The 17,260-nt window shown below is 36.4% G+C and overlaps 1 protein-coding gene across 5 annotated transcripts in view; it reads right to left on the bottom strand.

Annotated features, from left to right (window-relative positions):
* Window positions 1-16,892, bottom strand: part of myom2a (myomesin 2a) — a 61,110-nt gene extending 44,218 nt beyond the window's left edge. For 4 of the 5 annotated variants that reach the window (XM_064324442.1, XM_064324445.1, XM_064324444.1 and 1 more), the window contains exons 1-10: window positions 16,767-16,892; window positions 14,176-14,305; window positions 12,310-12,423; window positions 10,847-10,988; window positions 6,529-6,680; window positions 5,775-5,867; window positions 2,690-2,778; window positions 2,193-2,243; window positions 1,531-1,695; window positions 711-872 (exon numbers count right to left, since the gene is read on the bottom strand). In XM_064324442.1, coding sequence (XP_064180512.1) covers window positions 711-872; window positions 1,531-1,695; window positions 2,193-2,243; window positions 2,690-2,778; window positions 5,775-5,867; window positions 6,529-6,680; window positions 10,847-10,988; window positions 12,310-12,423; window positions 14,176-14,276 — 1,069 coding nt within the window. In that variant the 5' untranslated portion in view covers window positions 14,277-14,305; window positions 16,767-16,892. Of the gene's footprint in view, window positions 1-710; window positions 873-1,530; window positions 1,696-2,192; window positions 2,244-2,689; window positions 2,779-5,774; window positions 5,868-6,528; window positions 6,681-10,846; window positions 10,989-12,309; window positions 12,424-12,864; window positions 13,036-14,175; window positions 14,306-16,766 lie in introns of those variants that run through there. The other variant, XM_064324447.1, reaches the window with a different exon arrangement.
* Between the last annotated feature and the right edge of the window lie 368 nt (window positions 16,893-17,260).

The following is a 17,260-nucleotide window of genomic DNA, read 5'->3' as shown; positions in this document are numbered from 1 at the left end:
ATTTATCTGTGTATGGGCATTCATTTGACAATGAGTCAATGTGCATTTACACATCATCTGGAATATGTGGAATCTCTTGAATTCATTTGTGGATTTAAAAAAAACTTTCCTCACCGCAAATCTATCCACTAATAGTTTTTTTCCCTGAGTCTAGCCCAGCCAATCAGATTTGAAGACCTCCTTTTGCTAAAGGATGTTACTCTGACTAATCACAGCATTTATGTGCTCACTTTAACTAATCAGCTTGCCTATGTATATGAAGTATACAGAAAGCAGTTGCTCTTCCATTAAGAAAATAACATCCCAGCATGCATAGAGTATAAAAATGCGGGACAGGCCAGCTTGCCTATAATTATGGCTAACCTGGTTGCAAAAGGAGACATGTCACTTCAAAGAGGGGTAATTAGAAGAACTTTTATGAGCAAGGCTGTTCTACTGTATTTGCTGTTTCTTGAGCAACGGTGTTGAAGATGGGACATTTCCTTATGGGATATTTGGGAATGATGCCAGGGTCAGCATTTTCCTCTTGATTGATTTCTTATAAAAATAATTGCATGATTTCTGCACAAGAACAGGCACTTGCAGACTATGCCACAGCCTATGCAGGCCACACTGGTCACAATGCTATGTTGGTGTTTCAATTTTTTATTTACTACCTCAGAACAAAATACTCAGGACTCAAGAAAAATCTCCAGACTCAGAACTCTTACCTTTCACAAAGAGATATGCACTGTGTTCAGTAGTTCCACTTTTAGTCCACATGCGGAGGGTATACAAGCCCTCATCATCCTTATTGAGGTGAGGTAGAGTCAGCTGGGCAGTGCCCCCACCAAATTTCATCTCAACCCACTTTGATTCCGTCAGGAGGTGATCTAACAAAATAAAAACCATGGGTCATTTATGTCCTCTAAGTTTTATTTTCTGGTCCAGAGGAACAAATCAAGACCCAACCTAAATAGCTTGCAAGAAATAAATGGTCATTGAAATTTAGTCTTTTGCTAGTGCTGTCTTTGGTTAGGTGTTATTACAATAAAAAGTAATGCACTATCATATTTTTTTTCTTTCTACATATACTCTTTTGTAATATATTTATTTAATGATTAAACTTAAAATAAGATAGAAAAGGCATGTGTGAATTATCCAATTGCCTTTGTTGGTTGGTTTGGGAGGATTTGACAATGCATATATACTTTTTTATTTTATATAAAATGTATACAATCATTTATGTATAAATGCATTGCCTTTGTGGGCTGATAATTCCAATAGCTTCTCAAACCAGATTCAATTGGTCTCATACACTGACATACTATAAAAATTACAGTAATTAAATATGGAACAACACAGAAAGAACAACATTCCTGTATATTTCAGTTAAATTTACCAGCAGCTAAATTTAGTTTACTGAGTTCAAATTATTGTAGCTACACTACCCTAGTACAAGAGCCATTTTCTCTCTGAAATAATTCTCATATCTCTGTCTGGACCATACTTCTTAAGCTTTCGCACATGCATTTAATCACATATTCTTACCATCTCTGTACCACATAATCTCTGGCTGAAGATTTGCAAGGTCAGGGTTCACAACCATCTTGCAAATCAGGCTAACCGTGTCCCCTTCAGATCCAAATGTCACCCCAAACTTTTCCACAAAGGTGATGTCAAGTTTGGTATGTTGTATGTTGGACAATGGGGGAACTGTATCAAGACATTAAGCACAACAAGCTGATAAAGATTGATAATTATACAGGAAACTGTATCTGTAATGATATTATATTTCACAATGTTATGACAGTTTCATGGTTTAATTAAGAAATGACAACTGGATTTGTGTGGCGCTTATAATGAACACAAACAAAATGACTCAAAGTCATTTATTTATAGTACTGAAATCCAAAATGACTGTCCTCAATCAAATATTTACTGTATAACAGCTGCATATTGTGTATGGGTTTATGTATATATGTATATATGTAACTATAAGAAACACATAACTGTAGCTCCTATGGATAGTAACTGCCATATTACTTGAGTTCCCTCACATGATAAGAGTAATAAAATATTGTCAGCTGAACACAAACACATGCATACAATAGTTTCCACTGCTCATCACGAGGCCCAGGCTGTTATTTATGGTCTATAATCTCAAGTGGAGACTGCCTTGTAATGGGAGAGAGTCCATGTGGTGCACTTACCCTGGCAAGGGAACAGTAAGGGCGGGGTTGGCTCCTCATTCCCTACAGCCCCTGTGAGACATACAGCTGTTCAGCAAAATGGATGCACATTGCCGTTATCATAGAATAATAAACAGTTAGGCTGGGATTCAATCAGCATTTGTCCTTAATGTTACAAAGAAAAACAAGCGTTACACTTTGCCTTTACAGTTTAGTACATTCAATGATCACTAAAACAACAGTGCCAAACTGAGTTTGTGGGAAACAGTTGATATGTTGTTTCCTTGTACATCAAAAGTTAAGGACAAATGCTGATTGACTACAGCACTTAATCCCTGGAACATTTGGGGTGGAACAAAAAAAAAACTAATTCAAATTGTAACACCTCTATGTTTACTTTGACACAAATAGCACTCAAGAAAACACTGGCAGGAAACAATGACTATGGGTGCAGAGACTTGATTTACAAAGGTTATCATTATCATGGGTGACTGTGACAGCCTGGCAGTGACACTTACTCTTAACGACCACAGAGGCACTGGTGGTAGCAGTACCATGCAAATTCGTGGCCACAGCTGAATATTGACCAGAATCAGAAATCCCACACCTGTGGGCAGAAAATTAATACACATTAATAAAATCTGGCAATCCATCAACAAAGATTTTTTTCAAATTATGACAAAGAATAATATCTTATTATTGTCTAAAGGGTAGAATACAGATCTAGCCATAATTTGGAAGCAGCCACAAGAAAAATGTCATGAGATTTATGCATTATATTAGCAGTACATGGAAGCTGGTACTTTGTTTTAATTCAGTCACTGCAAAAAAATTCATGTGTAAGTAAAATTAAGAAAAGTAAAACATACTATAGTTGTGCAGACTACACTATTAGTGTCTGTTGAATCAAACTCTTGGCAGTGAGAGTTGAGAGATCTCAATGAGAGCTCCCTGAAGTCTTCCAATCACTTTGACCTCATAACCTTTTTAACTTCTAAAGATTCTGGTAAATAATGGCAAAATGACTTGTGAGAAAACTGACATTGTGCATAGAAACTCTGCACCTCCATTCTACAGCATATGGGAGGGTCTTCAGACACAGATCACAAAAATTCCAAGCTGCAAGAAGAGCTGAGAGTGAGAATAGAAGGAGAAATGTGACCTTCAGCCTGTCTGTACTATTTTAAATCCGTCCCAATTTGGTAATATAGTTTTAAATGCCAAATCAACATTTTAACTTTAATTCAAATCAAGTATTCGTATACCCCAAGTCTTTTAAAGACATTCTTCATTATACTTAATCTGTCATTTTTAGGGGAAATATTGAGTTTGTGTGGAGCCTTACCACTAGTCCTGTATCTGACAAAAAGTGTCAAAGTGACAGCCAGGAGACTCTGTGATCTTTAAGGAGGTCATGGATCGAATGACACCAAGCTCAGCACTTTGGTATGAACAGCTGAGGACCCTCCAAGATGAGGGTGTCATCGTGTCTAGCTCTTGACCAAATTGGAAAAGTGTTCTTACCGGGCCATTTGTAAGACTTGGTTTCCCAGACGTAAATCTATAAATCATATTAATATTGAATAGATCTCAACTATCAAGGTAAATGCCAGTGGATTCTCATTCATATTCAAAGCACAACACAATTTTTTTACTTTGTGAATGATCATTAGAAAAATGTCTTGTGTAAAGTGACTTAGTCTTAACATAAAGATTAACATGAAATTAATTTCCCATAGCTAAAACAACAAATATTTTATATCTATAGAGGTTAAATCTGTTCAATAAAACAAATGTGGTCGAACATCAGAGAAACAAATCTCTGAGTAACAGGCTGAGTGGTCAAACGAACAGGATATGTACCTGGAAGTAGCATATGCAATTAAGCCTTTTCAAGTTCCTTATTATTAAAAACAAAATCATATATTTGAGTTTCTATCAATGGTGCAAAAAGGCTAGATTTCCCATTGATAAAAACTCACCTATCCTTTTATATGTGTGTTGCAGCCACCAAAAATTAGCAAGTTGAAAGCAAGTTTCTGAGTCATCCACAGAACAGACTTTGAGTGACAGGCTGCAATAGTACCCTCCTGATATGCTGCACACCGATAAAGTCTTATTTTTTTGTACAGTTTACAATGAACTCATATAGGCACAAAAACAATCGACTGGCATTTACAAAAATGTTAATTGATGAGATTTGATATCCAAGATTTAACAGACACATTTTTGAGTGAAAACATTCCACTTGAAAAGTTGATTGTACAGAATTATTAGCATTTTTCAATAGGCACATAAGAAATGGAAAGGATTTTCCCCGAAAACAACAATGGCAGAAGTAAGTGTGGCAGAATGATGACTCGCATAATGAGCAAACAAGCCCACAGATGGCAAATGACACCTGATTTAAAAGTTATTCTTGCCAACACAGTGTACCTTGATGCCACAAATTACGGCTCAGTTGTGGATCGAATCAAACAATGCCTATTGAACTTGAGGTTGATTTTGACAATGTATTTGTCTCTGCTAAAGTGAGTTATATGTTGTAAACACAGCTCTACAATGAAACCCTCAAAGGCTCGCTGACATATGCAGGTCATCTGACATGTCTCACACTCTGACTCTCACAAATGGAATCTGGGCTTGCAATTCCCCAAAAGGTAGTAGTCAAAAAGATTTTCAAGCATTGTCTAAGCAGAAAGTCACACTACATGGTACTTGATAGAAGCATGATAGATCAACTAATTAGTTGAAAATCATTTGGACATGAATAGACACTGACCCTCAAGGAGTTCTGGGACGGGTGAAAAAATGTTCCAAATGGTGAAAAAAAATTTGTCCAACCAACAGTGTTGATACAGAAAGATCTGTGTCTTCTTATGGACGAGTTTACCCTAAGCACTGCCAAAGAATGACAGAGGAGACTGTTTGAACATGATTAAATATTATCAAAGCTTAAACCTGGCATTTGAATCCATCTGTTTTAGCCTTTCATTGTATACAAGCCTGCACTGCTGCAAACTACTAGTCTTCTTTTCATTTTTGTGAATGTAATATGATAGCATTTTTGTCTGCTTAGCATTGCTTAGAAGAAAAAAAATTGTTACTGCCCAACACTGTAATAATGCCTAGTGCCTGATGTAGTATGATGACCCCCGATTATACAAGTCAAAAGTATTCTTCTCGTTATGGCTGAGAACACCGGTAAAACCCTAAACCATTTGTCCCCATATTTCTGTTCCTCCTATCAGTTGGTATCACAGATAATACAACAGTCAGAAGGTATTACCTCAATGGGAGAAGATTGCACGTTGCCCTTCAATGCACATTAGGAGCGGATAGAAATGATCAGCCATAATGATATCTTAGCATTAGAACATCTTTTTTTGTCCGGTGAAAATGCTGAGTGGCTGGTGACTTTGTAAAACTACATACCACAGTGGCTGGTGAGCCAAAAAGTTAATGTCAAGCCCCGATTGAGTCAATGTTGGTTAAGGAAACTTCAGCCAACTGGTTGTTCACTTTCCAGAAAAAAAAACTAGATTGTAATTTTAGTTTATTTGCACCTGAAAGGACAATATAGATGACTTTGAAATGAAGTACCTGCTTATCACCAGACTATGTACTCCATACTTGCTCTCCATTATGTATTTTCCAGGGGCCTTGAGTCGGTCAATGACAATGCCATCCTTAAGCCTAAAAAACATGGATATACAGGTCACTCAGCTATTCTAGGAATAACATTTAAATGATACATTTACCAAGGCAATGGCTAATATGAAAAAAAAACATTAATCATGTGCACACGTTTTTATTATAATACAGAGAGATTAAATAAAAGGAAAAAAGGGTTATGACAACGCATCAAACAATTTGTCAACCTTAATCACAGCTACAAGGATGATCAACATCAAGTCATGATGCAAACACTTTTATACCTATAATAGATAAAAGTTAAAAAATAAAAATAAAAAACTTCTAAATTTTGCACTGCTCTACAGGGAATGTTTCTGAAAATATTTAACATTACATTATTTTCATGAAACCAAAATATGTATTCAGTTTATTGTGTTTGGTGAATTAAGTTTGTCAATCATTTCTCAGCGGTATGCTATACGTGATTGTTCTTCATTAATATAATAAAAAATAATCAAAACAGTCAAAATAATTCCCAATGTGAATGATAAAATTACAATTTATTTAAAAAAGGCTGGCATGTGCATTTTTCCGCATTCTTGCTGGAAGTGGTACTAGTGTTGGTCAATTAGAGTAAGCTGGAAATATTCAGGGTGATGAAATCACATTGGGAATTTATGGCCTTGTGACATACATATGACTAATGACGGCAGATTCCTACCATTTCACAACAGGGATGGGGTGCCCCTCTACAGTGCAGAACAGCTTTACAGGCAACTTCTCCCACACGGTATGGGACCTCAAAGTCATCAGGAAATCAGGACTCTTCCCCACTTCCTCATGATAGTACTTCTTGACAGACATCATTTCGGCCTGTTGGCAGCATGAGACACCGGGAAAAAAGGCTTTCTTGGCCTCATAATTTTTTTCCATTTTTAAAATTTGTCATCTCTAATCCCACCCAAATTTGGAATGTTCAATGTTCATTAACTAATTACAAGCGTGTTCATATATGCCCCCTGCTGTCAGCTTTGGAAAGTGAAGACAAATTGTGGTTCTCCTCGGAAACACGCAGTGCCAGCCAGTTGTTTCTTTTCACACCACAGAAAAAAGCCACACTTGCAAAGTGCGGGGGCAGAGGAGACCCAATCACAGACATGTGTAGACAGCAAGCCACAGGCACCCGGAAGACCAACTGGGGTGGCTCAAGCAATGAACACTGCTATCCCTGCTGACTGAATCCCTCCCATATATCCCTTGGATGATGCAAAGCCAATTGTGCACAGCCCCTTCAGGGTTGCCGGCCACAGTCAGCACTAGCACAGGCCGGATTTTATCCAAGACCGTGGTGCTTGCTCATGGGCTGCAAATGGCGCTATTATAGAATGAGCTACCCAGCAGCCCTGCGGGCCTCATCTGAGGTAATTACAGGTAAGTTGAGGTAATTACAGCACTTTATTTTCCATGAGAATACATGTACCTATGGGTCTTAATCCATGTAGGCCTTTAGAGGCCTTTAGCTCTCAGTATATGCCTGACAGAAAGTGGCCTTGATTCTTCATTGTATCCACGCTGATTCATTTATCTGCTCCTGGAGGGCTGGTGTGTATGCAGGGTTTCCACCAGTTACCCTGGCTAAATGAGTTATTTCCCTGTATAAAACAGCACTGGTTCACTTGTAGATTACAGTGGACACAAGAACAGTCTTCCACTGTCATTCATGTGCTTATCAAGTAACCAAAATATCAGATGGCATAAAAGGCGCTAATTAAGAAATAAAGACAGAAGTTGGCATGGAAACCAGAAACAAGTCCAACCCTCATGGCCCACCTCTGACTTAGTTGTGTTGAATTCTGCAAAACTTCAGTAAATACACAAATAAGTTAACATGACCTGCTATTTACATAAAAAACTTCATTAAAATGCAACAAATTATAAAGAAAAACATTCCAGATGAAAAATGTACAATTAGTTTCAAAATGACGGGTACTAGAACTGAAAGAAATATGGTAAAGAAGAAGGTGTTAAGCTTAGATGTACAGGCCAAGTAAACATATTGTGGCAAGGTTATACCCTGCGAGAAATTGCAAAGAAGCTTAAGATTTCCAGGTGCAGTGTTTAGTACACACTCAGAAGGGGCCAGCTGATTGGCAGTAATGTTAACAGGAGAAGAGAATCCCTGATTCTATGGTCATTTTGGTACAAATGTGCTCTTTATTTCAAGCTTTGAACCATGTCTGTACTGTATATAGTTTTGGACATAATGAGGTTCATTAAAGACATAATGGGGTTCACAATGGGGGTGAATTCTTACAAAAAGCTCTGGGTTTTAAGTGGGTTTTAAGGGTATTTTTACACACTTTGGTTTCACTGTGTAGAAATTACAGCATTGTTTATACCCCCTATTTCAGGGCGCCATTATGTTTGGGACATATTAATGTTATAATAATATAATAATCATGTTTCGTACTTTGTCACATATCTTTTGCATGCAATGACTGTTTGAAGTATGTAACCCATAGACATTCCCAGGTGCTGAGTATCTTCTCTGGTGGTGCTCTGCCAGAACTGTAATGTAGACATCTTCAGCTGCTGCTTGTTTTGGGGGCTTGTTTCCTGCTAGTTGCCTTAAGGGGGTGAAACCACTGGTGAACAAGATTATTTTGGCTAGATAGGTCAATTTTGAGATATTATGATACTTAGCTTCTACAACTACTGTAGTTTTATAAAATATCAAAAATAGTGGTCAGAAACAACTTTGTTGTTAATTCAGATGTAAAACCAATCATGTCAAGTATAACCAAGCACAAAAGCTTTAACTGTGATTTTTTCTAAATGACATGTTTCCTGAACAAAAAAATCAAAACATTTTTTTCTAAATTATAGATATGCCAGTCAAATTTAACATGGTGCTTTTAACTAAAATAGCCAGAATTATTATTATTATTTTTTTTTTTTGACAAATATTATTATTATTTTTTTTTAGGGCGTATTTTATTTGGAAAAATAGCAAAACATTTGAATCTTTCGGCATATACATAAGGTTTTATAAATAATAAATTAATAAAACAAAAGTTTGAAAAAACCCTCTGTAAATAACCAACTATTGAATTATTGACCACATTGAAACAGAAAAAAGGAACTCTGACTTCACTGAGAAAAAAAGTGTTTTAACTCATATGCAAATGAACGCTTTTGAATTATTCATGATAATTTACATATGTTCTGAAAAAAATTAAAGTCATAGTACAAATTTGTGTCCACATTCAAAATATAAATTGTAATTTTGATAGGAAGAAAGGATTTTTTCCCCCTATTCACCAAATTCCCCTTTTCTCTTCAGCTTTTGAAACGTATGTTCAGTTGGATTCAGACCGAGTGAATGACTTGGCCATTCAAAAATTTCCCAATTTTTTGGCTTGAAAAAACACCTTGTTGCTTTAGCAGTACATTTGTGATCATTGTCTTGCTGTAGGGTGAAGCGTCATCCAATGAGTTTGGAGGCATTTAGTGGCTGAATTTGAAGATGCTTCTGTACACTTTAGAATTCATTCTGCTGCTGTTATCAGCAGTTACATCATCAATGAAGACAAGTCAGCCAGTATCTCTAGCAGTCATATACACTCACTGGCCACTCCATTAGGTACACCTGTTCAACTGCAAACTGCACCCGTTAACGCAAATATCTAATCAGCCAATCACGTGGCAGCAACTCAATGCATTTTAGCATGTAGACATGGTCAAGACGATCTGCTGAAGTTCCAACCAAGCATCAGAATGGGGAAGAAAAGTGATTTAAGTGACTTTGGACATGGCATGGTTGTTGGTGCCAGAGTTTTGAGTATTTCAGAAACTGCTGATCTACTGGGATTTTCAAGCACAACCATCTCCAGGGTTTAAAGAGAATGGTCCGAAAAAGAGAAAATATTCCAGTGAGCGGCAGTTCTCTGGGCGAAAATGCCTTGTTGATGGCAGAGGTCAGAGGAGAATGGCCAGACTGGTTCGAGCTGATAGAAAGGCAACAGTAACTCAAATAACCACTTGTTACAACCAAGGTATGCAGAAGAGCATCTCTGAACGCACACCACGTCAAACCTTGAAACAGATGGGCTACAGCAGCAGAAGACCACACCGGGTGCCACTCCTGTCACCTAATGAAGTGGCCGGTGAGTGTATAGTATGCCCAAACCATAACACCCCCACCACCATGTTTCACATGGGCAGTTCCTTTTGGCTTGCACACTTGCCATCATTCTGATACAAGTGAATATTGGTCTCATCTATCCACAAAGCCTTTTCCCAGAACTCTGCAGACTGTTTTAGGTACATCTTCGAAAACTAATTTGGTCATCCTGCTTTTGGGATAACTAGTAGTTTGCATCTTGCAGTATAGCCCTTGTAGTTCTGTTCAGGAAGTCTTCTGTGGACTGTAGTCACTGACACATTCACGGTTGCTGGCTAAAAAGCGCTACTGATCTGTCGGACAGGTGCCTGGGGTTTTCTTCTTCATTACAGTGCAAATTCTACAGTCATCCACTGTAGAGGTCTTCCTTGGCCTATCAGGCCCTTTGCGATTACAGAGCTCACGAGTGCTCTCTTTCTGACTAATGAAGTTCCAAATAGATTTTGGAAGGCCTAAAATTTAGCCTATGGCTTGGAATGTTTTTTTAAAATTATTATTTCTCAGCCAATGGCTTCCTTGACTTTAATTAGCACAACTCTAGTCCTCATGTTGACATATGCCAACAACAGACTCCAAAGGCAATCAAAAGCCTAGAATCAAGACTCGATACTGAATGCTCTCTTATACCTGGATTGAGGAAGCAATTGAAAACACCTGAATAATCAGAAATACCTGTAAAACCACTTGTCTCAAACATTATGGTGCCATGAAATAGGGGGCTATGTATAAGTTTAGATATTTGGAGTATTTCTTCTTTCAAAGAGGGATTTATTAATCAATTACAGATTTTCTTGTAAGTTTATTTACCTTTAAAAATACATGAAAAACTGACAGGATCATGCAGTCAGACCTTTACCTCTCTCTTAATCTCTATGCTTTCCACTTCCCGATGAGCCGATTCTCGCATCAGATGCACCTCGTACTGCAACTCGGATAATACTCTTCCACAGTGGATGGCACAGCGTTCAAACTCGTCCACTTCTTTCTCTTCCCCAGTTCTACACACACGCATGTACACACACACACACACACACACACACACACACACACACATTGCTATCACAATTTTTGCCAACAATTACATGTGTTTTCTAGGTGGGTACTGTAAGTAAAGACAATAAATACTATACTTGATTTGAATGGCTGTATTATGGAAATTACAATAGAAGTGCACTTGTTGTACGTCGCTCTGGATAAGAGCGTCTGCTAAATGCCTGTAATGTAATGAAGTAATTCTCACGTCATACTGTAATACAGATTGTTAGGAACCTGCGTCTCAACTCTCAAAAGCGTTTTCTTTTGGAAAAAAAGAAAGAAAATGAAAACATAGCTGAGTGTAGTTTTACATAAAATTAAGCATTATGTTAATACAGTCTCCTGGTTGATTTATTGAACAACATAAAATGTCTGTCATTAACAATATATTTTTACTATATTATTTATATATACATCCTTCAAAAATTAGGCAAAACTTGTTACACTGATATTAAAATGTTCATCAATGTAATTATTAAAATGGTTAGTTTCCCTGAAAATGCATATTCATGCTTTGAATTCACCTTTGAATGGTTGAAGATGAAGAAATAAACATTCATAATTATTTCTCTTACTACGACTGCTTTATTTTAAACAGCCTAGTGAATATTTGCTTTTATTTAAGAAAGATTCAGAGGTTGCATAGATTTGTATTCACAACAATGTGGTGAGTTTAAAACAAGTGCAATCTTGGTGTACAGTATTTATCTTTTCTGTGTCAATCAATGCGTTTTACATTGTGTTTGGTTATAAATTTGGGCATGTGTTTCATGCAAATAATTGCACAGCAGAGTAAATTCTAACATTACCAAGTCATGTATGAAACCTATTGAAACATAAATATATGTGGACTTATGTATGTGCATATAGTCTGTATCTGTTGAACGTTAAACCCAAGTTTACATTTGGCCTCGTAACTGCTTTTAAAATAATATAATTTATTATTATTATTATTATTATTATTATTATTCTTGTTATTATTATTATATGGACATGTCCAGGCATTTGAAAAAATTCTCATTAGTTCCAGGTAATAAACAGGACTGTCCTGTCCTGCATCTCCACTATAACAATTTTGCCCTGTTCCTAAGCAACATCACACAAACCAATGTGCAGTATTCAGTCCTCTAGGCTTGACTAGCTGTCAGCTCTGACTTCTACCCAGTGTTCACTTACATTCACTCAAAATAGACAAACATATGGCCTTGGAGATGACCCCCCACTCCCCCACCACCACCCCCACCCACCCCTCCCTGCCAAGTGAAGGCATATCAAGGAACCCACCTCTGCCTAAATGTGGGCACGTTGTAGGCTGGCTCCTCCTTTGCAGGTTGGATGGACTGGGAAGCTTGAGCTGTGGCCTGGTGGTGGCTCTGTATTTTTTTAGAGCTTGTTTTTCTAAAAGCAAATGTTTAAAATGAGCAATAATATTCATGTAACAAAAAAGACCTACACAAAAAGCAGGCGTTTGCAATGTCAGGACTTCAATATGATCTTTCTCCCAAAGTTACTATAATTTCTTAAAACTGTTCCTGTACAAAAAGTAAAAACAATAATAATAGTATAATAATAACTTAAAAATTGTTTTTATTGGCTCAACAAACTCATTCTAATAAAATATTGATATTTCAACTGAAATTTTTTTAAATTGTTTTTTTAAATTTATTATTTGCTAGTCTTCCTTATGCTCTACATCAACATCTGCATCACTGAATACAAAACTGTGATGCTTGGGATGGCTTCAACTTCTTTCTTCTGCGCTTCTTTCATGCACTCCACAGTGCATGAAAGGATTCCTGGTTAAGTTATAGCAGACTCAGAACCCCTTTTCTTGCTTACCGCTTTGTTATCAGTCCAGTATATCTTCAATCTGTAATTTACTTATAAAATCCTCAGTTCCTGTGACCATCATCTGCTGATTAATTAACTTAATTCCATGTCTTTGTTCTTCTGCTACTGAGTCATTCTTTCTGCTCCCAAGCTCCCCAGAGTGAAGTGGACTACCTGCCAAAATTAGGTCTGCAGGGGCTCTTATAGCCTTTCAGTATACCCTAAAGACACACCCCAAAACATCATCTGCATTTCCCCCTATAGAATTTCTCTGTCATTCCTGTCATAAATGATGAACGTCAGACAACTGTGGTCCCATATCTTCAATTCTTTTCTCATAAATACAGCTTTGTGTTTCTGTATTGCCTAACTGATGTTAACTTTTGTGAAGTTGAATATGTGTTGTGATCAATGTACTTATAAACATTGTTTATCCTAGATTTTTATCCCTAATGCATTTTAATGCATTTTACCTCATGCATTTTAAGATGTTTTACATGGATGGGGCGGTTAATAAAGAGAACAGTAACAGCAATGATTTACCTCTGATTCAAATTTGGATTCATAGATCACAAATCATGAATCTTCAATATTGAGTTTTTAGAAATAATGGATCCATCATGACTGGATTTCCCAACAGTTATCTCAAAGTGGCTATTCTTAATGTTTAAGTCTTGGTGACATATGTGGTGACTGGTGGGCACAAAAGTTTGCTTTCACACTCCAAATACCATACTTCCATTTGAAACAAAACTATTACTAGGAGCACATTGAGTGCTTATTGTTCTCGGAAGATAATCCCAAGGTACCATATTTTGGAGAAAGAAGGTTGCTTAGAGACAACCAACAATGTCGTCTGGCACGATACTATCGAGCAACCTAATTATGAAGACCCTTTTTTATTTTAGATGCTTGCTTTTTAGCATGCAAGATCATCATGTGCATACATCATTACATTTGAATACTTTGTGGGATCGTCGCACCCAGCACCACCAGTGGAGAATAGCATATAGAGGAGCAATTACAGAACACATACACATTGAATTGATATTGGTACAAAAATGCAATTGTGAATTGGTAAATATGGGATATGAAAAAATGAAGGACTGGTACGTTACAATATGTTTCAAGACCAACCATAGTCTATACCTGGTGGCCTTCGTGTATTTTTAAAAATTTTATCAGAGGAATTGTCATTCAATATGGGATATACCTGGTGTTGTTTAGTGGCTGCGCTATTCATGAGAAAACTTAAGTGAGAAATATCCTTGTCATTTAAATGAATTGAAAGCCATTCAACAAGCTAACCACACTACCTACCTTGAGTACTTCTGGGCAACATATTTCGCTTCAGTGCTGCGATAATCATAGGAAAAATGCTTGTGCTTCCGCTGGTGAAATGGTAAACCCTTAGTAGGCATGGCTCAAAACCTTCAGAAGACCTGTCAAGCTAAGGGGAAAGGCACATTCTCTTTAAATGACAACTCCCAGCACTTCAATATACACAAGATATCGATATCAAAAATAACTGTTTGGAGACTTTTGGGTGTCATCTCCAGCTTAAACAGAAGCACACCTGGTCCACACTGATCAAGCCAGTGTTAAATGTGGTTGGCAGCTCCACAGGACCTTGCATATAGCAACTGACCATTGTGTCACCTGCGCAAGACTTTCACTTGGCAGGGCATTTCCTGTATCAGCTTGCAAAAGGAACGCCTCTGGTCTAATAAGCATCCATTTTACAAAATTACATCTTGCCAGGTTTTTTCTCACTTTACCATCTTAAGACTGTGTTATAGTTATTAAATAAAACTATATATTTACAATATTTTGTAAATTATGTATTAATTTCCTTCTCATGTTTTATGTTAGTTAAGGAAATATATGACAAACTTTTGCAGGAAAGAAGTTGTCAGAATTATAAGTTTGATAGAAATTTTTGTATAAATTTGGAGGGTAGAATTGTGTGTCTTCACGTTTTGTTTTTGGAAAACGCTGGTATAAAGTAAAATAGTTTAATGACAATACATGATTGTTATAAAGCAATGCCAAAAGATTATTTTTTATTTTTTTCACTGTTTAACCAAATTTTGCTCCCTAAGATTGATGATAGTGACTGGTCTTGGTCAAAGGTCTTGTGTCTTGGTCTCATGGAAATTTGGTATGTTATGATAAGTCTTGGCATACTCTAGATCTGTCTTGGGAAGGATGTTGTCTCTGTCTGGGATTAGGTTTCAGAGGGTCTGTTCTTGTACAGCCCTCCAGCGCAATAACTGCATAGATCTCTGATGGACAACTGGATAAGAAAAATGGCTGAGGAATACATGTGCTAGTGTTACAGAAGATGCTGCAATTATGGGATGTACCTGCAATAGGTCTGGGCTTTCAGTACTGGGTAAAAACACAAAGGTGGATAAAAGGATGATTTTTTGAAAAATCATCACTTTTTTTAAAAGTACACATATTGTTTAAGCACAATTTACTATTAAACAATACAAAGTGTATTGCAATGAATGATAACTGGGGTTCCAGGCCACATGAGCCCCAGATGAATTCTGATTGGTATTTACATACAGTATAATTACAAGTCACTAACATTAACACAGACATGACCTGTACACCCTGTAATATACAGAAACTCGGTACCTCTAATGTATTATAAAAAAATCAATTAATGTGTATTAATCAATTAATAATTAATGTAAACTTAATTATTTTTGACTGTTTGCTGTAGCTAATGTGGCTGCAATACAATATAATATAAACTAGCAGTATATGCCACAGTGGAAGTAAGCTGACTGCTGGTTTCAAGTAGGATTGGGCACATTCAGTCCTGAAGCCTTATTCCCTGAACCCTTAAATGTTGCTTTAATATAAAAATCAATTTCTTAGACAGTGTAGGCAATAATGCATCCAACAATTGTGGCAATTAAAACAAGTTTTTTTTTTAATGGAAATTGATACATGAATGAAAATTATTAATATACTGTTAAATAGTTTTGATTTAATTTTGGACTTATAAAAGCCGCAAAAGCCTTGGTTCTGTTGGAGATCATAATAAAATAAAAGTACTGTGGTGATATGCTACTGCATCATTTAATATTTTATTGAAGATGTTGAATAAAAATAAAGCCATATAAAATTGTTTCAACAACTCTACTAATAATTGTAGCAGCTCACACCTATAGGCTTCCAAAGCACATGATAATGTACAAGAAAATCTCTTTGTCCTTTAGCACATTCATTTAAAAATAATTTACCATCATATGACCTGCATGACCTTATTGAGAATTTTCTCCCTAGTTGAACCCAGTATGTTTTCTTTGTATGCTGTGGTGAGTAACAGAAACCATACATTTTGGCTAAATAAAATGATTTAAGTATATTTTTAAGGCCAAAGATTACATACAGTACAACAAACAAAATGATAAACAACACTGCTTCATTACTAAAATATAGCCTTCCGTTACCATCTCTATGAAAATGGAAACTATCAAAAATACTTCTACAACAACTATGAAAGCATTCCTTCTTATTTCTCTGTGCTATACCCTCAAGGATTATGTACGGTAAGACAAAAATTATGAAAGTAAGACAAAAATGCCAGATGTGCAACACCTCATTTTATCTCACCTCAAAAGATATGCAACAATAACTTAGCATTTGTTAATGTATCCGCATTCAAAAATATCAATTTGTTTGACTTGATTGCATATTGTCAGGATCACATCTTGTCCAGATTGAATGTGTCATTAAAAAGCATCTACCTCAATATGTTTGAATTTCAAAAGCTCTGACAATTAAATTGTTCCCAAAAAAATGAATGTTGAAAAGCTTAGCTTTTTCCTTGATATCACAGAAATCTTTAATGTTCAGCTTGATAAAAACAGTATAAAGGAAATCTGACTTACCCCAGGAGAATAAAGAACTGCAAAGTGGAGGAGCATCAGCCAGAGCCCACTTGGGAGTCACTTGCCGATTGATACAAAAATATTACCCTTGCACTTAAGGAATGTTATTCCTCTCGCATCCCATTTATGGGTAGGCATAAGACTATATATAGCATTTACCTCAGCTTTCCATTTCATTTCTACTGGAACCAAAAATTGTGTCAGTACACATGCATACTTAAGGATTCTAATAAAAAATGACAAATATTCTTCTGTATACTGAATATACACCAGAGGTTACTGGTAGTGCTATATTGGTAAACATGGTGAGGGCATGGTTCACATATTTCAAGTGAATGACAAAGTGAAAGAAGATGTGATGGAAAGTCACTTCTTCAAAGAAGATCCAAATGCTACATAATGACCACAGTCATGTTAAGTGTATGTTTGTATGTGAATGTGGCATAAATTAATAACTATGATAATTTCCTCTAAATTCTGCAATATATTTCATA

The sequence above is a fragment of the Anguilla rostrata genome, chromosome 2, assembly GCF_018555375.3.
Source record: "Anguilla rostrata isolate EN2019 chromosome 2, ASM1855537v3, whole genome shotgun sequence".
NCBI classification, from domain to species: domain Eukaryota; kingdom Metazoa; phylum Chordata; class Actinopteri; order Anguilliformes; family Anguillidae; genus Anguilla; species Anguilla rostrata.
This window is presented reverse-complemented; position numbering and strand designations above follow the sequence as displayed.